Source organism: Emydura macquarii, unplaced genomic scaffold, assembly GCF_026122565.2.
Source record: "Emydura macquarii macquarii isolate MOO-44397 ecotype Brisbane River unplaced genomic scaffold, CSIRO-AGI_Emac_v2 contig_1876, whole genome shotgun sequence".
NCBI classification, from domain to species: Eukaryota; Metazoa; Chordata; order Testudines; family Chelidae; genus Emydura; species Emydura macquarii.
Genome location: NW_027132013.1, coordinates 260,233 through 287,097, shown reverse-complemented (window position 1 = coordinate 287,097; position 26,865 = coordinate 260,233). Strand labels below are relative to the sequence as shown.

General features: G+C 38.2%; 2 protein-coding genes across 4 annotated transcripts in view; one reads left to right on the top strand and one right to left on the bottom strand.

Moving 5' to 3' along the window:
* GAS2 (growth arrest specific 2) overlaps positions 1-19,643 on the top strand; it is a 129,777-nt gene extending 110,134 nt beyond the window's left edge. The window contains exon 8 of the mRNA XM_067558172.1: positions 19,191-19,643. Within this exon, the coding sequence (XP_067414273.1) occupies positions 19,191-19,409 (219 nt within the window). The 3' untranslated portion in view covers positions 19,410-19,643. The remainder of the gene's footprint in view (positions 1-19,190) is intronic.
* The window catches only part of SVIP (small VCP interacting protein), an 86,648-nt gene that overhangs the window by 48,325 nt on the left and 11,458 nt on the right, over positions 1-26,865 (bottom strand). The window contains exons 4-5 of one of the 3 annotated variants that reach the window (XM_067558173.1): positions 17,825-17,893; positions 6,654-6,902 (exon numbers count right to left, since the gene is read on the bottom strand). In XM_067558173.1, coding sequence (XP_067414274.1) covers positions 17,861-17,893 — 33 coding nt within the window. In that variant the 3' untranslated portion in view covers positions 6,654-6,902; positions 17,825-17,860. Of the gene's footprint in view, positions 1-6,653; positions 6,903-7,730; positions 7,756-17,824; positions 17,894-26,865 lie in introns of those variants that run through there. The other 2 variants (XM_067558174.1, XR_010921718.1) reach the window with 2 other exon arrangements.

The window sequence follows — 26,865 nt, the reverse complement described above, 5'->3', positions numbered from 1 at the left end:
GAGACAGTCCTGCCCCAAATAGTTTACAGACTAAATACTCAAAGAAAGGAAGTCTTATTATCCCCATAAGGGGGAATTAAGATACGGAGATTAATTGACTTGCACAAGGTCACAAAGGAAGTCTTTGTCAGAGTCTGGAATTTAATCTAGGTTTCCTGAGTCAAGTCCAGGAAGCAGAATGGAGACATCTTATGGCTAATACTCAGGGCCAACTAAGAGTCAGAATAGGCTTCATAGCCTAGTGCCCCCATGACAGGTGTGGGTGTAGGAAGGCACTGGAGGATATATGGAACAGTGGAATCTTTGGCATCACGCTGTACCAAAGAGCTACTCCAGGTAGCCTCTGCAGGAGTCCCAGCAGATCTGGACTTCATGATGCACTAGGGGTATGGAGCCATGTACAGGATCCCCCTAAGCACCAAACCTATGTTGGGGGCCGTTGGTGCTGGCGGAGGATTGGGGCCATACCATATATATTGCCTTGGTGTGTTTTGTGAGAACCATATTGTTGCTATCTTAGGAGAAAAGTAATAAAATTCCTTGTATAAATTCCAATAACAAGAGTGCCCTACTAAGGTACAGGTCGCTATTGGTGGCAGTGTGTCATTGCATCACCCAGATGGCGCAATGGGAATCGTTGTGTCTCCCAGAGGTCCCCAGAATACAACGGCCTGGTTTTTCCATCAGTGGTTGGACAGCTCTGCCATGCAAAGTGAGGAGCAATGGCTTCCTGCTTCTAGTTGAGCCAGAAATATAGTGTAAGAACTTTCTAGTGGTGTTTGCCAGTTCTGGAACACCTTCCAAAACTTTGGAGAAAAGGAGAGTTAATCAACCTTTTTCAAAATCCCCCCAAATTAGATTTGGCCTAACTTGGAACTCCAGATCTGAACATCCTTGAACTTTGGTGTATTCAAATTGGGAACAGTAGCTCCATATTCTGGGTTTGGATCCAAAATCTGGGAAAGATCAATTGTCACTTCCAGAGTTCAGAAGCAGAAACTGGACTGTATGCCCAGAACTCCTTCCTGGGGACCCACATTGTTGCTATCTTTCTGGCCTCCATCTCACTCTCTGCTGGGGGAGCCAACTGGCCACTCCCCACAAAGACTTTTCAGGGATCTCCAAGGTCAAGCCTCCACCCTCCATTCCAGCAAGGTGAGACAGACCGTTGGCTTGCCTCCCCACGGTTTTCAGAACTTCATAAACAGGTGAAGGGGCTAGTGGTTGCTACAATCCAAAGGTTCATAGGCAAGTTGTGTTGTATTGTATTGTATGAATGCAGAGGATATGGGTAACCTGGTTGTAGGTGCAGAGGAAAGCCATATACTGTCCCGTGTCTCTTGATTTCAACATAAGGCGATACCTGCTGCACTGAATTGCATGGTGTTATGTCCCTAGGAACTTATGCTTTCAGGTTGTCTAGGGATTTCAAACTTGATTCCGACCCTACTCCTTCACAATGAGCTTGGTTTTGATAATATAAGCAGAAGAGAAATTAAAACTAATGTTCACTTCATTGGTCAAAACTGCCTCATCCTAGACCTTCAGCTGGCTTGAAGGATCCTCTTCAGTGCCTTCTTCTAGTATAGATGTTTTTGTCATAGTGTATGTCTGCCACCCAGTGATTTGCTTTATAACTGCAGCTCCACCGTCTTTTTTTGCTTTCCGAAGAAGACTGGAGATAGGCTTAGATGCCATGAGTCAGTTAAATAATGAAGTGACATACATGGCATATATTTATTTATTTATTTGTCATGTATTTATTTCTCATGTATTTCTCATATAGGAATGAATCACTTGACAATCTCACACATCGAGGCTTGTTAATGAACTCATGAGCACGTTGTTGTACTTTGTCATCATGTATCATTGCATGAGACTGCCATTACCAAATGGAACAGCACATATTCCCATTGCTGATTGGGTTTAAAATTTTATGAATCAGCAGGCCAAATGGTGCTCTCAGTGATACCAGCCTGAAAGAGCCTTATCCTGCCCATATAACTTTTGCTTTCCGTGGGCTGCCCTAGGCAAGTACCAGTGTTAGAAAGTCTACTCGTATGACTTGTGGCACTGAGGTCACATTGACATGTTATATACATGTGCCTCTGTGATAATTTTGTTCAAATAGGAATGGTTGACAACAAGGTGGTTGGATCAGGATCACCTTTTATGCAAACCCCAAAGTTCAGGAGGTGAGTATAAATGATTCTAGTTTGGGCCCATCTCTTTAAAGAGCAAAACTGGGGGTGATTGTATTTTTGCAAAACCTCTTGATAAGATTTTGCTTTGACAAAATAAAAGCTCTTTGGATCTAGGTTCCATTTTATATTATTATTATTATTATTATTAATTACTAAGGATTTGTATTATTGTAGCACCTATAAGCCCCAACTGATGTCTATTGAGCTAGGAACTGCACAAATGCATAGTAAGACACTGACCAAGTTTTTGTCCTTAGTACTTACTGAAGCAGTTAATCCAAGCTGCCTGTGTTACCTACATTGCTATTTTTAGCATGCTAGCTTGAGCCGAGCTACTGGGGTTGTCTGTGTGAGCTGGGAATCACATGTTCCACCTCAAATGCAGGCATTCCAATAGAGTATCCATGCGGGCTCTGCTGTAATGGCATTCCCATGGATGCTGGTGTGCAAAACAGGAAGAAAGCAAATAAGCCATTTTAACTCCAGCTTCTAAGATGGTATTACATATTCTGGGCGGCAGGGTGGGGGGAGGAAGAGAGAGAGAAATGTTTAAAGCAGTTGAGTAGGTTGGAATGTTAAATGAATCCCAGAGGAGATAGATTAGTATGCAAATGGTGCAGTCATAGGTATGTGATAAATTGCACAGGCATATGCTAAGTTTATTTATCATGTATCTGTACTATTTATGATATATACATTACCTCCATATCAGGCCACTGCAATTTTGATAGGAAATTCCATATTTTGTGGAAGAGGACAAAAAGATTTTGGAGGCAAGTACATTTTTGTTATTGGTGGCTGAAGCTGCTGTTTAGAAATTTGGAATGGTAGGATAAGATTTGAGAGACTGGTTTAGAAGTCAGAGGACAGATTAGGTGCCTAAACAGGCATGATAAATACATTTATCACATGGCTCTGCAATTCTGCAATGTGTGTGTGGGAGGGGGAGGTATATGTAAAAATATTAAAAGGCAAAACTCTCATTGACTTCAGTATGGCTAGGATTTCTGTATGCCCACACTTTCTAAAAACACTTAGTCTCCTTAAAGGAAGGTTAAATAGGGGGGACCTAAATAGGTTGATAACATCCCTTTAAATGAATAAATTCATTTTTATTTACAGCTTTGTTTTGCAGTAATATATTGCTCATGAGCACAACTATGCACATATTTATTTAGGGCCAGAATCAGCCACCCTTATTTATGCCCTCACCCATACCCTCACTCCTCCAGTAGTGCTATTGATTTCAATGGGACTAGTGGAGGAGAAAGGCTTGCTCAGACTAAGTAAGCAAGGCAGAATCGGCCCTTAATTAATTATTTGCTTTTAATAAGTGGCTCTCCAAGACTCTAAATGCTTCTACAAACATTACCAATACAAAACTAAGAATTCATAATTAACTATCCACAGCTAAGAGGAGACATCTGTGCTTTTGATTCAGAGATAATAGTTGGCCCTTCTCTTGTCTACCAAGAATGCATAGTTTTGCTTTGACAGTTTCATGTGTTTTTTACTGTATTATATATTTTCTTTCCCTTCCCATATTATTTAATCTTAATACATCTGGTTTTTCATATCTCCATGCAGTTGCCAGTTTACATTTTTTTGTCTTCCCCCTTAACCTCATCAACTCTCCCCCTGGCTTTATGCTTCATATTTAATCTATTCGCCATATCACCTTTTCTGCTGAGCATTGCATAAAATATTTGTTATGACTCACTTGCTCTGACTGGAAACATGCAGCAGCTTGGTACTTAGATTTCTGCTAACCACCCCAGATTTAATTTGATGGGGAACTCTGGCCTACATTGTGGCTGGCCCCGGCATGAACATATGGAGAAGAAGTGAACAAGAAGCTTCCATCCCTTGTCCTCCTCACACAGGGCCTTATCTAAATTGCATTGAAATCAATAGATATTGCATCAAGCCCACAGTCCTTGTGTTCTCCTAATTGTACAATGGCAATGGGATGCAGTGAAATATTATAGAAATGGAAAATGCCATTATGTGAGTGAGACTACCACATCCAATTAATTTTGTTTTGCATCAATGCCTGAAGCCACAGGTTTCACTTGCCAGAAATTCACTTGCCTCATAATGAAATAACAAGCGTGTTTACTTCTTTCTGCAACTGAATCATTTCTCACGTATAAGGTGCTTGACTACACATTATTTCTTTTTGAAGCCGGAGTGTTAATTAGATATCCAAAAGCAGAATATCCCCATCTCCTATTTAAGAAAAAAAAAAAAAAAAAAAAGCAGCCAGGTGCAAGACACAAGCCAGAAATAAGTGTAAAGAAAAATTTAATCACAAAACTGTGAATCCCAAAGGGCTAAATCCTGCTGTTATTTACACCAGAGTATATCCAAAGTATCTCCATTGACTTCCATGAGTTACTCAATATTTATACTAGTGTAGCTGTGAGCCAGCTTTGACCCAGTTACTGCTAAGGATCTGATATACTCTGAAAATTAGGAAATAAAAGACTTAAGAATACAATGGCTTCTGACTTGTGTTCAGAGTTTGTAATACCGACAATACTTTACTTTGCATTTCCATAGCACTTTTCATTTCAGAGTGCTTTATATCGGTGTGCTGGGCATTATTATTACCAAGTCTAAATGGATGTCTGATTGTATGTCATCTTGGTGTGACCCTGGCTGGCCTGAAAGAGGCTTTGCTTCCTATACAACCAAAGGCACTGGCATTCAGGGGTTGTGCACGATAGCTAATAGGGGGTCTGGTTACCTGGCTTCCACTACCCTCAAGGATAAAAAACTCAGCAGTTAGAATCCTGTTGGAATTATATGTTCCGAGAAGCAGAACTACAATAATTTTCTTTAGCAGGTGCCACAGTAATACTGGTCACTTATTATGTGATTGTCTGTAAGTATGCAGTCTTTGCTAGTAGTCTGGTTTCCAGTTGATCTATTGAACACCTGTTTTCATGTTCCTCAGTGTTTCACATAATACAAATATCCTCAGTTCCCAGTTACATCAGCAGACTTATATTGAGAGTGCACCATCTTAGAACAATGTTTCATCTAGCACAATGTTGAGTCATAAAGTAGCTTAAAAACCTGTAGAAATACCAGAAGACTCAATTGGAATGAAAAATTCTCACTCAAAGGTACAAATAGCCTGTAGAGACAACCTGTGAATGGAATAAATAAGAAGGTGTTTGAAAACACACTATGGTGAGTCCCAATAGGCGAAAGTGTTCTAAATTTAAGACAGCTTTCTCCATGCTCCTGCTGTTAAAAGCAGACTAGCTCATAAAAAGTTTCCTGCAAATGAAAGAAGTTGCAGAATGGACAGTAATCTGAGCCAGGAGGGAAGGGAAAGCAATATAAAAGCAAAATTACTGTCTGATCAATTAAGTGAGGGTAAGGCTTGTGAAAGCTATAAAACAATTCATTCTATCCCACACATATCACCGAACAGAGCAAGTTCAGTTTCTGCAATGAGAAAACTAATTTGGTGAAGTGATCAAGTTGGTGACATGTGTTGTTCTACATTTTTATAGGAATGTCTTTTGGATGAAAGAGGACACTAAGGTGTCTGAATTAGGAGTGGGATTAGTTAGGACATCCTATATATTTGTACAATTTTCATCATAAGAGTATCTGAATGCCTTTCTCTGAAAAAAATGACCTTTTATTGGAGCAGAAGGGTCATTTTGGATCTCATAAAGTCATGATCCAAAGCCCATTTAAGACAATGGAAAGATTCCCATTGACTTTGATGGGAATTGGGCCTGATTTACACTAGAACATTGATCAGTTTAAGTACATCAGTCAGAGGTGTGAAAAATCCACACCCCTGCGCGGCGTTGTGAAGTCAATCTAACTCCCTGTGTAGACAGCACTAGTTTGGATGAAAGAATTCTGTCGCCCTACCTGCCATCTCTCGTGGAGGTGGATTGCCTATGGCAATGTCAGAATCCCTCCCATCAGTGTAGGTAATGTCTACACTGAAGTGCTATAGTGGCACAACTGAAGTGGCCCAGCTGTGCTGCTGTAGCATTTTAGGTGTAGACATACTTTTGGATCAGGCCCTAAATGAAAATGCTGCATAACCTGACTGTCAATTTTATGAAACGTCAATATTCTCTTTTTTAGACTACAGTGCACAAGTTGAGGAAATTTGCCAGCAGCGATGGTTTAAAAGTATTTACTTACCTGCTTTTCAGGGTTCACATGAAGGTTAATGTTTATAAAGTACTTTGAAGATTAAAAGTGCTAAGGATTATTAATGGATGCTGTGGTTTTGCAACAAAATAATGTGTTTTGGGCCCATTGTGTATGTTTCTCTGTTGGACATATCATATGATTAAAAATAATATTCTCATGCCAATATTTGAAATTCAGATTCTCAAGCACATATTTTTCCTCTGCCACTAAAGATTCATATGTGCATCTATGTTCGGGACATTCTTTAAGCAGTCAAGTACTTTTATTGCATCAGAGGAAATCCCATAGGCAGGGGAAGAGAGATGAATAACAAAGTGAGAATAGGGCCAAAATTGTTAATGCACATTCTTACAAAGTATTAATGTTCTAATTATCTAACACAACGGATGCAGCAATTGTCATAATACTCCTGAGGGGTGAGAGGGTAGTTCATTCTCCATGACTAGCCAAATCCCTGGCTTCTCTGCTGAGGTAGCCAGAAAGGATGATTTGTGTTGTAGGCACCTGTCAACAAATAACTGGATTCAGTTTACATAATCTAATAAACCACCATCAGACAGTAATGATTTTGGGTTGGTACCCACTTGGGCCACATTGAATAGGTGAGTTAGAGGTAAAAGACTCCTTATGCTATCCTGTCCCTTTATCCTGAGCCATCCAATCCTTCATTCCCCTATTATATCATTATAAAAAGAATAATAGAAAAAGAAAATTAATGTTCTGTGATCAAATATGAGCATGAATCTGATTGTGGCCATGAATATGAGCATGAATCTGTGTTTAGTGGAAGTCCTTTTGCTTTTGACTTTCTCTCTGACCTAAAGAAAAAAGTTTACAAAACCCTACTAACCTTGAAGGAAGTGTCAGTGTCAAGAACCTAGCTGTGATTATTAACTGGTTTTCTGCTGACACCAATTCAGTAAGCTTCCTTATTTGGCAAAAAAAAAAAAAAAAATCTGCCTTTCTATGTGTAACATAAATATTTCCATTACCTCTCCAAAAGAAAATCAGTGAAGAGCCTGTTCTCTCTAACATAACAACAGCTTGCCTCAGGTAAAGAATTCTTTAATACCTTAATTTAAGCCAGTGATGTTACACAAATACTGTAAGAATCTCAATGTTATTCAACTCAGTTTAAGTAGCAGAAATGAGTGACATTATTGGGGAGGAAAAAACACCTCCTAATCAAAATACAGTCGTATCACGATTCAAAAGCCCAAGCATCTGGTCCCTTGATAGAAAGGTGACATCTTAAGGTTTTTGTTGATTGACCTCTAGAGCTTATGCATCTTTCATTGTGTCCTAAATGACTTTTTTTCAGGGTTTTCTTTGAAGTCAATGCACCTGCTATAGCTGTCTGCAAAACATGATTAATCATTATTTTATTTCCATTGCTGAAAATGAACATTAAAAGGAAGCTTTATAAATATGTATCTGAAATAATGCATGTGTCTATCTGAAGAAGTTTGAAATTTGCCCAAGTTAAAACGGTATATAAATTGCCATTGTGCTCTATTAGTCTTACTTTTTTGTCTTATGGTAGCACCTATGCTGCCCCAATCAGAGATGAGGGCCTTATTGTGCTAGGCACTGTTAATATACATAACAAAAAGATGGTCTTTGACCCAACAGCTTAGGCCCAGATCCTCAAATGTATTTAGGTTTCTAACTTCTTTTGATTTCAATGGAAGTTAGGAGTCTATGCATTTTTCAAATCTGGCCCTTACTACCTAAATAATGGATTGTAAATTATTCTTAGTACCTTATTTTTCTGAATATACTGATTCTAATAACAGTCCTTGTTTTAAAAAAATGTGATGAAAACAGTGTGATGGTTTCCAGCTTTTTTGTAAATTGAGGAGAAACTTAAAGCTGCATGCCTTATTTCTTCTCCTTGGCAGACTTCCAACATGGAACTGTTAGCTGTTCAGAGACAACAATCTGCAGCCCCTTTTATTGATGTTCCCCTACTGACTGATATTTGTAGCCAGCTTCTGAAAAGGGCAAAAGCAGTTTTTACCCCCACAATTCCAGTGATTGCATGTGCAGTTTGGGTATTGGCATATGCAAATTACTATTTAGACATCTAACAAGGCATTTATGTTTACAAATACTGGATCGTATGTGCAAGTGCCCTGGGTTTCTGCTCTTTTGAAAATCTGGCCCTAAATCATCTGGGAAAGAATCTCACTGAATGCACACCTGATCACATGCTGAGTGACACCCCAGCTGCCCAGCCTGATCACCATATTTGGCAGTCACAGACCTCGTGCCTATGAAAGGGTTAGGAGCAGCATGTGGATGCTGAAAAGGGGATGTTTTTCCTTGGGACGGGTAGTAGCCTCTGTTTCTGTCTAGTCAGGGAAGTCTATAGCTTCAGTGAATGTGCAACTGCCAATGCTCCTTCCAGTTGGATGGAACTTTTAGCACTTTCTGAATGGTTAAGTCAATGCTACTTGAATGTAAGTGCCAACTGTGTGAGTGTTTTAAATGCAAGTCATCATGGGTGTAATGCATAACTAGCAATTTTGCCGCAGCAGTTGGGAATTGTATTCATTTCTACTTGGAAACTGAGCTCTTTAAGCAAGAGATAGGAAGAAATATTGAAATATAACGACAAAGTCTATCCTGGTCACAGCAGGAGACTTAGGGACTCTACAAAGCGACTCCGTTTCACCTCTATTTTCCATGAGAGACAATTACTACAAAATCATGAAAATTTACATTTGATTTTCTCTGGAACTGGTGACTTAAATCAGTGAACCTAAGTTTAAAATATTTAACAGAAATAGATTCCCAGCCTGTTCTTTGTTTATGCAGTATATCACAGTGAATTGTTCAGAAGGAAGAGAGCCCGGTGCTAATGCATTGTTTTGATAAACAAAACAGATACATTTTAGCATGTTTGATAGACACTTTTATTCTGAAACTGATATAAAATTCTTTAGAAGTACAGCTCAAAACAAAGTATTATTTATAGAGGCCACCTATTGATACAGCTGGAAATGTTGTGACAAGCAATTAACAGGAATCTACAAAGCTCTGGAGATGTTTTTGAGACTTAGTATTATTATAGAGGATTTTTTTCATCTCAAATTATAGGGAGATTTAATGGGATTTATGCATATAAATCCCCCAGCAGTGAGATGGAAATGTTAGCCCAAAGTATTAACTATTCCATGTGTTTATTATCACAAGTGCCCCTTGAGGGCAAAGCCAGCATTTGCAATATACCATCCCTTTTCAGGGGTATAAAGCTAGAACTTGGAACACAAAATCTCAGAGGTCGATTTTTTTTTTAAAGGTGTTTGAAACAATCTATAGTCTTCCTGATGTGGTAGTGGAAGCTTCAACACTTGAGACATCTAGAACTAGATGTGATAAAACACTTGATAATGTTCTATAGGAAACAATCCCACATTGACAGAGGATTGGAAAAAATTTGACTTAATGGGATTCATTGGATATAGGAATGAAAAAAAAAAAGGGAGATGGATTCTAACTGTTATTTCAAAGCTGGGAAATATCGTCTTTCTTCCAATTTAATTTTGTTAACTATCAATCCATACATGAATATTATATATAGATGACTCAAGTATGGTCAAAGATTAATATCTAAAATTGGCTATTGGATTTGCTCTGTAGTATCTTAAGAGGCAGTCAGTGCCTGTATTTACATAAATTGGTGTGGAGAGCTCAGGTTTCTAATGTGGTTACCTAAATCTGCACCTAGGCACCTAAATAAGCACTTAAACACCTAAATGGGCCTTTTTTCTGACAAATTCAAACCAACCCACAGAGGCATATTTGATGCACACACATATACACTGTGGTTGAAGTAGAATGAATGAAAGGAGGGAAGTTCTCAGTACACCAGCCAAGAGGATAAGTAGCTGCAAGAGAATTTTCCTGCTTTTATAAGAGAGGAGCTATGTTTTAACTCCTGCATGTATCCCTGGGGCCCTCCCCAGCCACCCCTTGCCTCCTCCTTTCCCACATACAATTATCATTCTTGGGATTTTTCGGCCACCTGCATTGCCTCATATGTTTGAGATGTGTTGAATAGCTGTCTTCTGCTCCATCTTCCATCTTCAGGGTCCCACTAGGTAAGGTCAATATTGCCACAAATCCCAAGAGTCTTGGAGGGGAGTAGGAAGCAACCCTGGAACACACATCCCTCACACCTACATGAGGAAGAGGAGGAAGAAAAACTTCTTTCTCCTATCCCCGCAAGCTCTGCACTAAACCCTGAGTGCAGGTAGAGATCCATAAGATATAACACATGGATCTCTGCCTGGCTTTATTCCTGCCATTGAGGAGAATGGGAATGCTGGAGTTGAGGGTTCAGACACTCATTAGGGGGTCAAGACCTTGTCCTTTTTCACTCTGACATATATCTTCATATAATGAAGCATCAAATCCTCTGGTTACCTGCCTTTGCCATTACATCAATTTCTCATCACATGCATTCTTGCCCAGGTTGCTAAATAATTTATACTTTTAAGACTAAGAGTAGGACTTGTCTGTGATTTACAGGGTTATCTCTTCATCTACTATGTATTTAAATCACACTCTTCTTAATGGTGTCTGAACACCCGTAGCATGGTATCTGACTTCTTCTAACCATGTCTGAAATATATGGGCATTTTCTAGAACATCATGCAGTCCAAAATGTCACTTTGAGGTAGTATGTTTTCATTATAAAATAGAAGTGTAAAATCTTCCCGAAGAACATAGCTTCTATGAGTCAAATTCTTAGCTGGTCTAAATAGATATAGTTCCATTAAAGTCAATGGAGATATATCTATTTACGCTACCTGAGGTTCTGGCTCAATATCTGTACAATATACTTGATCTCAAAGTACTTACAAAGGAGTGTAAATAATATTACCCCCATTTTATAAATGGGGAAACTGAGGCACTTGAGAACTTGCATATGGTCATACATTAAATCATTGTCAGAGTTGATAGCTGAACCTATTTCTGATAGCTTCTAATCACCTGCTGTTACCAGACTGCTTCCTTCAGTTACCTGATCTGCATGGGATTGTTTGCAATTTCATGCAGACAACTGGTATAAACCATACTGGCAAAATTGCCTCTACACTAAGAGGGTTTGCCAACGTAGCTGTATTGACAAAACTTTTCATGTGTAGACTAAGCCCAAGAGTCACAACTGCCAAACTGCTACTCTAACCAATTAGACAATACCATTAGTGTAAGATTCAGAATGTGTCTTGGGGGGGGGGGGAGCAACTTTACCCCAGACAGACCTTTTAAAAAAAAAAAAGAGAGAGAGAGAGAGAGAGAGACTATATAAAACAAATGGAGTAAATGATATGTTTTGTTCAGCCCATTATGGAACAATGTAGCCATTTCAGTTAGTGTCCATTCACTTTTTCTTTCATATTCATGCTAGGAATTTTCATTTGCTTGCTTTCCTATTTTGAACAGTAGGCATTATCAAAGTTATAAAAACATACGTATTAGCTTCCCTGGTTCATTCCACCACAAACACTTTAGGATTGTTCCTCACAATATATTTTTTAGTGCTTTGTCCTGTCTAGTTTTAAATGTCTCAAAGGTTGGGGCCCTCCCTCTTTCCTGGGTCCAATTCAGTCACACTGTTGAAAAATTTTATCTAGTATTTAATTTGTGTTCTTTTTCTTCATTTCATTTCAATGTTCTTTGGTATGTATCTTTTCTTCCTCAGTCTCTCTCACAATATAATATTACAGTTTTGTTTCCATTCAGAAAATAAGTAATTATTTAAAAATAATAATTATAACACCTTGCTAGTTTGTTGAAATATATAATACTTTCACTATGTCCATTTGCTTGCTAATCTCCATTAAGAAATGTGTCCCCTGGTGAAATTGGATGTATGTTAAAGTGGTGATGATTCTACCAAAGATACTACACAGTCCGAATGGCTGAAAATTAAAAAAAAGTACAGTGACTAAATCTCACCTAGATTAATTTTTAAATCTGATGATGCTGAAAGAATTAGTGTAAATTATACAATGGTTTCTTGTGATAAACTTGTAAAATCTTTGCTAACATGATTTAAAAAAAAATCTATATTACATGATTCATAATGATTCATCACCAGGCTATTAAACTTGCCTGTCAGCCTTTGCAGGTTACTGCATTCTCAGTGAATCTTAAAAGGTAATTATAGCAACAATTACCTACTGATTTCTAAAAGGCCACTTCCTTCTTTGAATGCATTAAGAGATTTTGTTGAAAAGAGTCCAATACACAAGTAGATGGAAAAATATTGACAATGATTACTGATTTCAGGTGATGAAGTATAAATACACATCCAATATGATATTGCATTAATGAAAACTGAAATTTCATATTGCTGTATGCCATTTTGAATATAGGTTAGTCTAATAATTTTAAGATCATGGTATTTTACAATAGTAATTCCAACTGGTATTTTAATTTTTCATGGACTGCTGAAAATACACATGGTGTTTTACAAGTATATAATGCCCAAAATACATAAAACAGATGGAGCTAATGGAGTTACTCCAGATCTATGTTGGTATCTTTTGATTTCAAATGGGCGAGAGAAGAAAAATTTTCTGTTAACTCCTGCATCTGGTAGGTGAATCCTGATCTTGGAAACTTAAGAAAAAGCTTAGATATTTAAGGTGTTTCGTATGGAAATGTATTTATACCAAACAACCCATAATATTTTAAAATTAAGGTTGAGCAAATACTGAAAAATTCAACTTTTCATTCACATTTTTAAATTAATTCTCATTGACAGCATTCTCACTTCTTTTGAATTTGTTCTTCGCTAATATTCTAGGAAATTAAATTACTGGCAAAAATGTTTACAGAAAAATCCAGTTTGGAATTCAGAATTGCAAGTGCTTGCATCATAAATCTAACTTTAAGACTTTATGCTTATCCAATAAGGCAGCAGAAACATACTGACTTGTGTCCAGTCAAAGCAATTTGAATTTGGAACTGTGAATATTACATTATCAAAGCAATTCCTGTGAACAATGAACTGTTTGTGAGTGATCCATAGGCTGACACATAGTTGCGCGATATATTATGCAGTATATATTCTTATAATAAAAAATTTGTTAAATTAATTTGAACAAGAAAAATTTCACGGACAATTGTTGATGCACAATTTGCAAACAGTAAAAAGATCTAAATTCACAAAAACATTGTTTCTTTTCAGCAGATTGCCAACTCGCTAATTAACTTTTAGCACATCTCAAAGTACTTTACAAAATTATGCTCTGCTCCACTCCAGTACACTGCACATAGACAAACCCTTATGCCTCTGCAGAGCTCCCCTGACTTCAGTGGAGCTCTTGAGGTGGAGTTGGGGGTTGCCTGGATGCATCACATTGCAGGATCATGCCCTAGGCTTCCAATCCTACAAAGCACAAGGCAATGAACTATGCATAGGAGTAGTCCCATTATTTTAGCAATGATATACCAACAATGCACAGGGATCATTTCTTCCACCTTCAAAATGCAGCCACTTCTGGGGTGAAATGCAGCAGCTGTTTAGTGGCACACTATGAATTTTCACAACTTATTATATCAAAATATTTTAAACATATAGTAAAACATTGCTTCAGAAATGTAGTCTTTTTGTGATTCACTCTTACCCATCCTATCTACCTCCATCACTGAGGAAGTGCCAACAGCATTTGTCTCCTTACCTATGCAAAAGCTGATGATTCTAGATATCCATTGGAGTTGTAGTGCTAAGTGCATTTCAAAATGGGATGACTAGTGCAAAACTATGGCAAATGAGAGTTGTGTTCTCTTGTGAGAAGAATGGATTTGATCAAGTGGCCCAGATTCAGTTGAAATAAATTGATCTTTAGCCTAGAACCACGCCCCACATACAAATACACACACTATTAGTTGTTTTTCCTGCTGTACAATCTTTCATCTTTTCAATGTATAAGTTTCACTCACTTTGCATAACCACTGAATGCCAGATAGGGGCAAGTAACCCTACCCTGTCACTAGCACCCACGCACTTTATGACCAATATATGCCTAACACGTATCTTACACCACCATTTATGTCACCACTAAATTTGGCCTACAGGTTTCCAATTTACACCAGACTGAATTTTCCTGAATTTGGCATCTAGGGTCTGATACAAATCCCATTAAAGTCAGTGGGATTCCTTCCATTGGCTCTAATGGGAGTTGGATTAGGTTCACAGTGCACAATTTAAATATGAGGGTATTTAAGAATGGGTGTAATATAGTATACAGAATAGCATACTGGGCCAGGTCCTCCACTCCTGTAAACCAGCATAGCTCCATTCCAGGCAACTGAGTTATGCTGATTTACATGAGTTAAGGGTATAGCCCAATATCTTTTTAATAAGCCCTAAAGCGCTCTATATATTAATTTATGTGAAACACATCCTTTTTTAGAATACTTCACTGTATTTCCAAAGTCCTATGTAATGACAGTTCAGTCAACATGATTCATACTGCAAATGTTTCTCTGTACATTTATTTCATGTTACCTCTTGAGATAACTTTAATGTATATTACAGTGGTACATCATTTATATATTCCTTTCTAATGCTGTTGCCTGTTAAGACTGTTTTCTCATATTTCCACTAAACTACAGACTCTCCTACACTAATTCAAATTGTGGAGAAAACAATTATTTTGTGGAAGACAAGTTTCATAGAAAACAGCAAATAATAAAGATTTATATCATTCTTAAATGTCTCCTGGAAATGATTGAATGATATATATTTTTTTCATATTAGTTTTAATTCTCTTGGTAGCAATATGAAAATTCCTTCATGTCAACACTGAAATCTGATTAATAAGATTTACACTTGCTGGATCCAAATTTTACTGTTTTTGAAGTTCTTATCCAACAGAGTCACCGAATCAGGTCAAAAATAATGTCTCAAAAAACAAATTAATCAGATCCTCAACTGTAATATGTGGGGGAAAGATTGTTTTTTATTTGTTTGGGTTTTTTTCAAATGAGAAGAATGCTGTGTGCTATTTCATTTATCTATTGTTTTACCAAATTGCCAGCTTCTGGACTCCTTAACAGCAGTTTGAATCTGGAGTAATTTGAAGCTAGAAAAATTACTCTGGATTTACACTGGTGTAAATGAGATGACAATACGGTCTATATAGTGCAAAACAATGAACACATTTAGGAGGCAACAAAACATCATTTATATATATATAGAAAGAATGGGTAGTAAATGTGTATCATTATATCATAGCAAATTATAATAAAACACAAAAATGGGGAAAGCAACAAGGGGGGAAAGACAGGAAGAGGTTGTACATAAAAACGGCCATACTGGGTCAGACCAATGGTCTATCTAGCCCAGTATCCTGTCCCCTGACAGTGGCCAATGCCAGGTGCTTCGGAGGCAATGATCAGAACAGGTAATCAGCAAGTGATCCATTCCCTGTAGAGCACTGTTAGGCTGAATATCAGGAAATAACTTACCAATGAGTTTTATTACACTGTAGGATAGTCTCAAGGGAAAGTGGTGGAAGCTACATCACTTGCAAATTTTAAAGCTAGATTACCAAAAAAGCGCTATAAATTATACCTTAGGGAATAACCCTGCATTGGCAGGGGGAGGAACCTAATATTTGTTTTGCTAATTTTCCATCTCTAACTTGTATGACAAAATCAAAAGTCCAGATACTAATTGCTTTTGAAATGAGAGCCATTGTGTGACAAAGGGTGGAAGCCTTACTTGAACACCAGCAGACACGGAATTAACTCTCTCCCAGAATAGTATAGAGTGGTGCAATGAACCAGGGTTGGGACTAAGACCCAGACCTAAAGCCCATTGACTTCAAGAGGCTTTGGATCATGTCTTAGAGGGTCATATCTACATTATCACTTATGTCAGAGTAATTTGTGTCACTCAAAGGTGTGAACAAGCCACTCCCTGAACGACATAACTTACACCGACCTAAGCACCAGTGTGGATAGCGCTATGTCTGTGGGAGAAGTTCTCCCACGGACATAGCTAGCTCTGCTCGTTGGGGGTGGATTAATTAAGTTGATGAGAAAGCTTTCTCCCGTCAGCTTATAGCAGCTACACTAAAGAATTTACAGCAGTGCATCTGCATCAGTGTAGCTGTGCCGCTGTCAATGCTTTAGTGTAACCATAGTTGACAGGAGAGAGCTCTCATCCAGGAGGAAGCTTCTGAAGAGACAGAGCTGTGCACCTCATTTCTCGACGGCTGGGTTACAGTCCGAGCTGAGGTTTCTTCAACTTTACAGAAAAACCTTTTGTTTCTTTTGTGATTATCTTATCCACACTAAGGGCCTGACTCAGATCTCACAATGTTGTAAAACCAGAAAAACTCCAAATGTATTCAGGTATGACAGAATTTATATAAAGTTTGACTGATTTCTGTTTCAGGACTATGTAGCCCACTCCAACAGTTTACATGTCTACAGTATTTGAAAAACTTGAATAAAATCAGATCATCTGATTCTGCGCCCCTTTCTATCAGTGTGAATCAGAGGAAAGTCAATGCCGTTATACCAATGTAAGAGCAATGTAAGGGAGATCAGAGTCAGCTCCAAAACGTTGCCCAGGGCTTGGAGTAAGGAAACATTGTTCTATTTCTATTAGAGCCAATCAGAAAATGTTAAGTGTTTCCAGTGAAAATTTTCAAATGAAATTATTTCTTTCAAAAATTTTCAATGCATTTTGTTTGTTTCTCTAAAAAATGAAAAAATCATTTTTTTTCAGTTTTTATAAAAATGAAAAAAATTAGTTTTTACAATGTTAAAAGAAAAATGTTTATAAAAAAGGCTATTTTTAACTGAAAATGTTTTTGAATGAAAAATTTCAACCTGTTCTAATGTCTGTTTGCAGCTACTAAGTCAAATTGAGAGCTTGATTCATTTTAAACGTGTCCTATCTTTCACAGTTCAGAAATCCTTGCAACTTGTTCTTTGGTTTCCATTTTTAAAATGGAATCATGCCCCCAAAAGAAAAGTTACTGTAAGCCAGGGGAGTGTGAAAAACTAATTAATAGTGCAACACTTCATTATCTTGGCTTCCTCTCCTCTTCCCTTCCCTTTTCTCACTATTCGGTTTGCTAGTTTAAATGACGGAGTAATATTTACCCCTGTGCAGAGGATCAGCACAAAGCCTTTGCAGCACTTAAGTCCCATTTATGTCTTCAAAACAGTGTGGACCCTTAGGTGAATTTCAGCCATGTAGAACCACACACACACACACACACACACACCAGCTATTAATCTAAGTCTCATTATCTAGAATAGGTAAACATGCTTTAGTATGCTCTCTGAGGTGGAGCTCTTACAAGCCATAATTCTAATTTCTTATGCCCTAGGTGAATGATGTCTAGTATTTTGTGAAGTATATTAATCAAAGCACCTTTCATTACCTGAATTAAGCTGTCGCTGTCATAGAACTTGCTGGTTTATGATTCCCAGATGGCATTTGTTTTATTATGCTGTGTAGGAAATGAGATGAAAGAAGTGAGAGTGCAATTACCAGCTGAAATAACAGGCAAAGACACTAGCGAAGGTACATCTTACTTGGGTAGGAAATGTGGTTGTTTTATGAGGATCACATTTCTCACTGCATGTTAGGAAAAAGAAAGACTTTTAACAGATAAGATTGCAACGTTCCATCACTTAATACTTGATTGCAACCTATATTGCATGCGTGCGGAAACACACATACACACACAGAGTAATAATAATAATAATTAATAATAAGTCAGATATAAGAGTATATCAGATTAAATATACATACTTAGCTCATGAAAATAAGGGGCAGATAACTTAGTATTAGAACCAGCCATAGTGCGGATAGGCAGTGTTCAAGTTTCGCAGTACAGTTGATAGTGGAAGTGAGTCCTGACAAGCAAACATCCTTATTTTTTTAATCGGCCTCCTGAATACATATTACAAGCATTACAAATAGTGTGGTTAATTTGGAACCAACAGGAATACAAATTAATAATAATTATTATAATACCTGGGGACCTCCATCTGTATTTTCACTCGCATTTTATTTCTGAATTCAGCTCTCTCTATAACAGCTTCAGGCTGCCTTCATTATTTTAGATGTCCCTCATTTTAGACCCACAGTTTTTTCCTCCCTCCCACACAGTACTTTATTCTTTCTATTACTGTTGCACATTACTGTATATGTCAGAAACGCTAAATCATATCACTGACACTAAAGGAAGCTTCATGTTATTAAAGAAACTCCACATCTCATCTAACAATTTTGAGTAGAGGAAATTGTTTTGGATGTTTGCCCCACACTTGACCCTTTCTAGAGTTAGGACCCCTTCTCCATAATATATCAGAAGCCTATTTTTACAACATCAAAAGCTGTATCATTACTAAATATGCTTTCAGCAAATACAGCTAAACAACATCCAGTTTCACTAAGGAGCTTATCATTAAACATCTAAAGAACAACTTCGCCCCCTGCAGTCAAGCCAGGAAAATATGTAGTGAACATTTTACAAAATTTAAAAATCTGCCCAGTCTGGGTGCTTCTCCATTTTCTTACACGCGGTTACTTTTCTGTCTCTTCCCCTCACTTTTTTTTTTGCACTAACCTGCAGTGCAAACCAGAAGCTACTTGCTTTTTCTCATTCTTCTTGTAAACCAGGCTGCTAACAGATGTTACTTTTAATTATAGAAAGCACATAAGCACAACATGTTGAAACAGAAATGTGATTTTCAACTTGATAGTAGCCCTTCAATATTTTGTCTTTTATGCAATTTCAGATGCTGCACAACAAACATGTGATGGTTCGTGTAGGAGGAGGATGGGAGACTTTTGCAGGGTACTTGCTGAAGCATGACCCATGCCGAATGCTGCAGATCTCGCGGGTGGATGGGAAAACCTCTCCAATCCAGATCAAGTCTCCAACCATCAAGGACATGAATCCAGACAATTACCTGGTTGTTGCTGCCCATTACAAAACCAAGAAGGAGATTAAGTGAAATTAGCTTCTCATTTGACTGGGACTATATATATGTAGGTCCAAATTATCTTCTTGAGTATAGTAAATTTAGTTCATGCTTTGAAAGGACTTCAGAAAATTTAACAGACTGAAAATGGCAATCTGATTTGAAGATCTTTGAACTGTAGAACTATTTATTTCTAGTACTGTACCCTTTATAGCAAATTATCCTTGATAGGTTAATTACTACAATCAGATAAGAAATAGACATAATTTTAGCCAAATCATTATTCTTAAATATGTGAATGTATACTTAGAATGACTTAAAGGATGTGGTTCATTTTAAAGAGAGAACATTTCCAGTACAATATATTTGTATGAAAAACCTATGTTATTGAGTCCATGACTGCTTTCTAGGTTAGTTGGAAAAGATATATGCAGGTTGAGTGTGCAGAGTGATGAAAAACTATTTGCTAACACTTTCTTCCCACTAACTAAAATCAAATTTGACTATTTTTTACAGGTTGCAAGATTCCCTTAAGCAATAAATTTTTAAAACAAGATTATTTGCTAGACAGTTTCCTAAAAAGGCCACCTTAAAAAGCTTGTATTCCCTTAAACTACTCTGACAAAGTCAACTTTAAGACCCAGATCCACAAAGGGATTTAGGCACCTATGCCCCAGATTCAAACACCTAAATCCCATATTTAGGCACCACTGCAATCCACAAAATCCACTTGGTTGCCACCTAAGTCTTTAGGTGCCTAAACTAACCCAGTGACTAAATTTTTGTTGTAAAAGTTCCCTAGGCATCTAAATTCCTGCCTCTGGGCATGTGCTCAATCAGGCATCTGGACGCCTATCTCATGCCCCAGCAGGATCCTCTAAATAGGTGTAGATAAGCGTTACCCTGCTTATCTCACTCACAGCATGTCTACCAGATTGGGGTACTTTAAAAGTCCTTCGGCTGAGGAAGTGGTGGCAGTACCACCACCTCCCTTAACACTTTTAGCCCGGTACTTAGGGTACTCACCTGGGATGTGGGAGACCCATGTTCAATTGCTCACCTCTGCCTTTTTGGGAGAAAGGATTTTTGAAGAGGCGTCTCCCACACAGGTGAGTGCCCTAACCACTATGGAATATTCTGATGTGGGACTCCCTCAATCTCTCCTGTTGACTCTAAAACATTTAGTCATTGGGGTATAGGTAGTGGACTCTGGGTCTCCCATCTCCCAAGGGAATACCCACATTACCAGGTTCTCAGTTTAGTTCTCTAAATTGCTGGTATTTATCCAGTCCAGGCAAGGTAGAGGAGGAAGTATATTATAAATTGCAACTGCATGAAAATGAATACAAATAAAGATTTTTAAACTGTCTGGCTTAAAAGTGTGTCTCAACAGCAGAAGTTGGTCCAGTAAAACATACATCCACCTTATCTCTTTAAAACAAAATAGTCAGGACTAGAAACTGAACTGCCAATTTGTTCCGCTGCCAGAAGCGGAAAATCTAGTGGCTTGAACTGAAGAACAGAGCTTAGCCCTAGAGCCTCCAGCAACAACACTGCACAGCCACAGAATTCCACAGGTGCGGGGCATTAGACTGTGAGTAATAGATTCAGAGACAAGCTGTGCCACAGAGCAGGCAAAATTTCATGCCCACATATCCTATAGCCCAGTGGTTAGGTCATGCCCCTAGGAGATGAGAATCCCCCTATTCAAATCTCCATCAGCCAGATGGGGGTACTGAATGCAGGTCTCCCCCCTGTTGGGTGAATGATCTAATCACTGGGCAAAAAGTTATAAGATAGGCAGCACCTCCACCTCCATCAGTGTTTCTTGCAAGAAATGGCTTAGATGCCTAACTCCAGGAGAAGCAGAGATAGGATTTCCCTGCAGCTCTGTTAAGCCAGCTTAATTCCCCATGTAGACAGCGCTAGGTCAACAGTAGAATTCTCCCATCAACCTAGCTACTGTGTCTCAGGGGAGGTGGATTATCTATGCTCATGGGAGCATCCCTGCTGTCAGCGTAGGTAGTGTCTACATTGAAGCACTCTAGCGGTGCAGGTGTAGCAGCACAACTGTATCGCTGTGGCATTTTAAGTGTAAATGAGCCTTGAGTCAGAATGCCACCTGGTGCTTCCCTTGTGGCAATTCATCTTCATACTGCGCGTTACTTTGGATCTGACTGAAAGGCACAGTCTAACCCTACTGTTAGTCAATTAATTGGGTCAAATATGAAACTAGTCATTGCGCACTCTTTAGAGCAATTCAGATTCTTGTAAATCATTCACATGCCTCTAAAATATATATATAGGGATTGGGGGGGTATTTTTTATTTTTTGCTATTTTTCCTTGTTTATATTTGGTGACTTCTGTGCCTTGTAATTTCCTAGAAAAATCATTGTATAGGATTATTTGAATGGTGATAAATTTGAGCAGAAATCGGTTGTTTCATTAGCAATTTAATAAACAGAAACTTTTTTAAAATACTCATAAAAGATTTTTTGCCTCATTTATTGTTTGCAATATATGATTCCCCCCTGTAATCACAGACACAAAGCAAGCAAGCAAGCTCCTTACTGTACTTCTATGTGCAACAAAAATGTGAATAGTGAAGAGCAGGAACAGAAATTGAGGCAAACCGTAATTTACAGCAGGTGAAATAAACAAGAGATGGATTCATTTAAAAATCCCTTTAAAAGAACGTTTTCATTCTTGGGAGGTGGGGTAGAAGTTGAATTTGTTTTGGTTTTTTTTTTTTTTAACCAAGTTTTTTGGTTTTTTTTTTTGGTTAGAATCAATGTTTTCTGTTGGTTGTCAGTTTACATTTGCAAATTGGAATCCCTAAACATGAGTTGGATCCCCTTCTCATTAAAAATTAATGGCAAAATGCCAATTGATTTAACTGGACAGGGTCAAGCCCCTGGGTGAAATCCTGGCTTCATTAAAATCATAGACCTTTACCATCAACTTAAAATCGTAGACCACTTTTACCAGTAGACCTTTACCATTAACTTAAATGGGCCCAAGATTTCCACTACTGTCCGTCTGTATATACTAGATACAGACTAAACATATCTGATTATTTGCTTGCATTTAGAAATGATAACTTGTACAGTAAGTTGCATGTGACTTATTTTCAAGGAATTTTCTATTGAGAGTAAATATTTGCATTAGCAGTAAATCCTTATTTAATAGGTAATAAGGTAGTCATCCTCAGTGAAGGCCTGCTCCTGAAATGAGCCAAGAAACTGCAACACTCATTGAGTGGTGGGTGTTCAGCTACTGTCAGAATCACGCCCTTGGTGACAAAAAGTGTAAAAATTCTGTGTACCAGAAGGGAAACATTTTCTTACCAAACACAGCTAGAGACCTGATTTCAAATGAGCTAAGCGCAGGAAAGAACCCTTCAAAATGAAGTGTTTGTGTCAAAGTTTCATTTTAAAATAAGTGATAGTGTCATTCTTTAAAAATAAATAGTTGGTAAGTGTATGTCTACATTGTAATACAATACCCATGGCTGGCCCCGTCAGCTGACTTGGGCTTGTGGGACTCGGGTTGCAAGACTATAAAATTGCTGTGTAGACATTCAGATTCAGGCTGGAGCCTGGGTCTCTCCCCCATTGTGGAGTCCCACAGCCCAGGCTCTAACCCAAGCCCGAACAGCTATACTGCAATTTTATAGCCCCACAGCCTGATCCCTGCAAGCCCAAGTCAACTGACACAGGTCTGCTGTGGATGTTTTACTGCAGTGTAAACATACCCTAAGTTGCAGGATTTCAGTCAATGGAGAACTTTAACTGCCCATTGTTTGTTAAAAAAAAAAGTTTCTTCTGTTTGGTTGAATGTAAGTTATTTTGGGGAAGGCAGTAATAAACTGGAAAACTACAGGAAACCAAACTCCTACAACAGGAGAATAAAAGAAACCTTTATTCAAACGCCTAGTGTAAGTTAAAGCGAGATTGATATGCAAACTGTTTGCGATGGGACATAAATCAGCAACTACCACAGACATTGAAGGAGACCTGCACCAATCTAAACCACTCAGCTCTTTTTTGCTATAAAGGCACTTACAAAATGCCTGCTACAGGCAGTTGCAGCATGATCGATTTTTTGTGAGAAGATAAGATTTTTTGTGCTTTAGCCTGGAGTCTGGAGCTGCCACTGATGTCAGCATGGCTAGTGACCATTACGGGAGGTATCCTCTCCCACCTGGTACCTATTCATGTGTGTTCTTTATGCTGCCCAAGCTGGATTTACCATACATTCTACTGGGGATGAGGAACTGGTCTACTGGTCTTCACCCCTCCCCATCACTCCCTGCACCTAACCCCCCCGATTTTAAAGTTCTGAGCTCGCCCTTGTAATGTCCCTCCCCAGTGGATCTGGAGAAGGTGTATGCTCTGGTGTAACCTGAAACCCCTCTGAGAAGCCTGAATAATCAAAGATCTGCAAAGATTGGCTTATTGTTGCAGGTGAGGAGTAATTGGGGAAAAGATTAGAGAAAGTACTAGCTGAGCTTGCACAGGGGCCTCAACCCTCACCATCAAATCCAACACAGTCATCTCTTTGGGAACAATTGATTATCAAGACCCTAAAATAGAAATTACCCTTCATGAATGCAACAGGTAAAATTACTAACAAGGTCTTTTAATAATTTACAAGTGTGGTGCTACAACTTTGAGCAAAAGTCTCCTGAAATCCCACATTTGGAGAAGATAAATGTTGAGATTGGAAGTCATTGTGTTCCCCATAACTGCTCCATTAAAATAAAGGTTAATGACTAATTTAGAATGGTATGCATGATACAAGTAAGCTGAATTATGCTATTGAAATATAAAGACGAATTGTTGAATGATAAATTAAACTAGAAAGCTTATATTTAGGTTTATAGTTATGAATAGTGAATGAATTTGGAGAGGCTAATATGGGCCTTGCTTTTGCCTGGCATAAGTGTTGCCAATCTCTTTCTCTTTCTCTTATATAGTGTTGCAAATCTCTTTCTCTTATATAGATTTTGTTTACTTAATACTTATTGCTTTTAGCACAAAAGTGATTTTTTGTCATTGCATTGGAGGAAGATAATTTAGTATAATAAATACACAAAATGTAATGCTAAAAATCCCTGTACTAGAAAAAACAAGAACAAGGTGATATGAAGACTTAATGACATAAAATTAGTTGTGATGGCATGTCCACCCCACACATGCCCTGAGCAAGTTAATGTGGGCCAGAAGAGGCCAATTAACATTATATACTGCACCTGGAGAGGATCCAGGGATTGATAAAGCCTAATGGCAAATGAAGTCCACCTGAGGGAGGAGCTAGAATAGAATTATAAACCAGAAAGTGAGCAGCGAAAGGGGCTAGCTAGGAGAAGAGAGCACAACCTGGCCTGCGCATGCTGAGAGCTGATGCTTTGAACTCAGGGAAAAGTTGGTAGTGATGTTGGAAAATGAGGGAAAAGGAACAATGGATGAGGAATAGCTTCAGAGTAGGAACATTGGGCAATGAATTGGCAGGTAAAACAACTAAAAATGCCTTAAAAATGAGGAGGCTGTTATAAAGATCCCTCTGAGTAAACAGGACTTCAAAGTTGGGTTAAGAGAAAACTTAAGAAGGAATGGCAAGCACTATGCCCCAAAGAGGAAGAAAACACAAAAGTTCTATGAAATACACCCGAAGCTTTCATTCTAGACCCTTGCACACTCCCTATGGAAGCAAGCATACCCGAAAAAACAAATTTACACGATATCTTATTACACATCCTTTCAGTTCATTTTGACACTTCTGTCAGGGGGTGTCTTTAAAAAAAAAAAAAAAAAAAAAAAATCTCACAAACATGGCCCTATGAGTATATGGAATCAGACGAGTGGTCCATTAAGTCCGGCATACCATCTGTGACAGTGACCAATACCAGCTGCATAGTGGAAGTTACAAGAAATCACAATGTGGGCAATTATTGTACTTACAGAGGAAGTCTCCTACTTCCTTTTAGCAGCTGGCTTATGATTGAGGTATGAGTGTTTTATACCCCTTCTGAAATCAGGGAGTAACCAGAGGTCAAGGCCTCTCTGTGGCAGTGGAAATAATGTGTCCTGGGTAGAGAGGAATCTGCTGCATTTCAAGACAGTTCATATAAAGGATACAAAAAAAAAAGAGGAAAAGAGAGAGTTGAAGTCCTTCTTTTAGTCCTCCACTGGCTCAAGTACTTTTAGACATGCTAAGTAGCCATGCAGAAAACAGTAGACCTCCTGAAGCAGGGACTTCTTCATTCAAACTGGGATCACTACAGCTCATACCTGAAAGAGGAGTGTAGCTCAGCACGGATTATGTTTTTGAGGCAAAGGGAACCAGAAAGCTTTTTGGAGCAGAGACTGCCTCTGTGTTTGTGCAATGCCCAGCACTATTCAACCCACCCTGATAACCTAGTAAATAACAAGAATACAAATTGAAAATGTTCTCTAAAGGTAGACTTAGACATATGTTGTCTTCAGGTTTATTTAATATGTTTTCTCAAGTTGTCAATACTAATAATTGGTTGCTGGAAAGTTTCTACAGCTGTGAAAAAAACTCTTTGGTGGCCAGCTGAAGGGCGGAACTTAGTCCTGGAAGTTCCAGCAACAACACTGGATTGTCTCCAAATTCCACAGGTGAGTGGCATTAGCCCATAAGTAATTGATTCAGAAAGAAGCTGCTAACAAAGAAATTCATCAGGTAAGAAATTTATCATTTCATCTCCAAGTGTATTAGACTGTAAATGGCCATTGGAACAAGATACTGTAATTTATCCTCATAAATAATGTATCATTTTAGCTACAAATGTACTAGCAGAATCCTGCTAATTCTCACTCAGCTAACTTGCAAAATATAATTAAAAAAAAAAAAGTCTGGCCCTATTTCTTTGAAAATCTTCAACAGGAAATAGCTGTATTGAGGTCTCCTATTACTGAATTTTCATTAATCTTACAAAATATATCCACTCTATTTGTTAAAATTCAGTGATATATTAAAGTACATTTGTCTTAAAAACAAAATATATTCTTGGTTTTGCCTCTGCAGTTTTCAGTGTAAGATCATTTTCCCTGCCAATTGAGGAAGGGAAATAAAACCCTCTTGACTGCCTCTCAGTTCTTTTCTTTCTGCATGCCTGTGCAGACGTGGACCCAATCTTTATCCCTGTAGGGGTATTTTGTTTGGAATGCGTAGTTTGTTTAAAAATATTTGTCTACTAATAAGGTTGTCATTAACTTTTTCTTGGTTTTTATGTGTGGACTTTGTCTGATGGTTAGGGTCACTCTGCACTAGAGATAGGAAAGAGATCAGGGTTTAGGACTTCATAGAGATATTTTGTTAGGACACGGACTCACCTCCATGGAGAAGTCTTTGCTGGACCCCTGCCTAAGGAGAACTCTTATACATCAGAAAAGGATCCAGCTCCTTGGAGATGTATTATTACAAGGGAATTCTTGTTTTGCTCTGATAATCCAAGTGGAA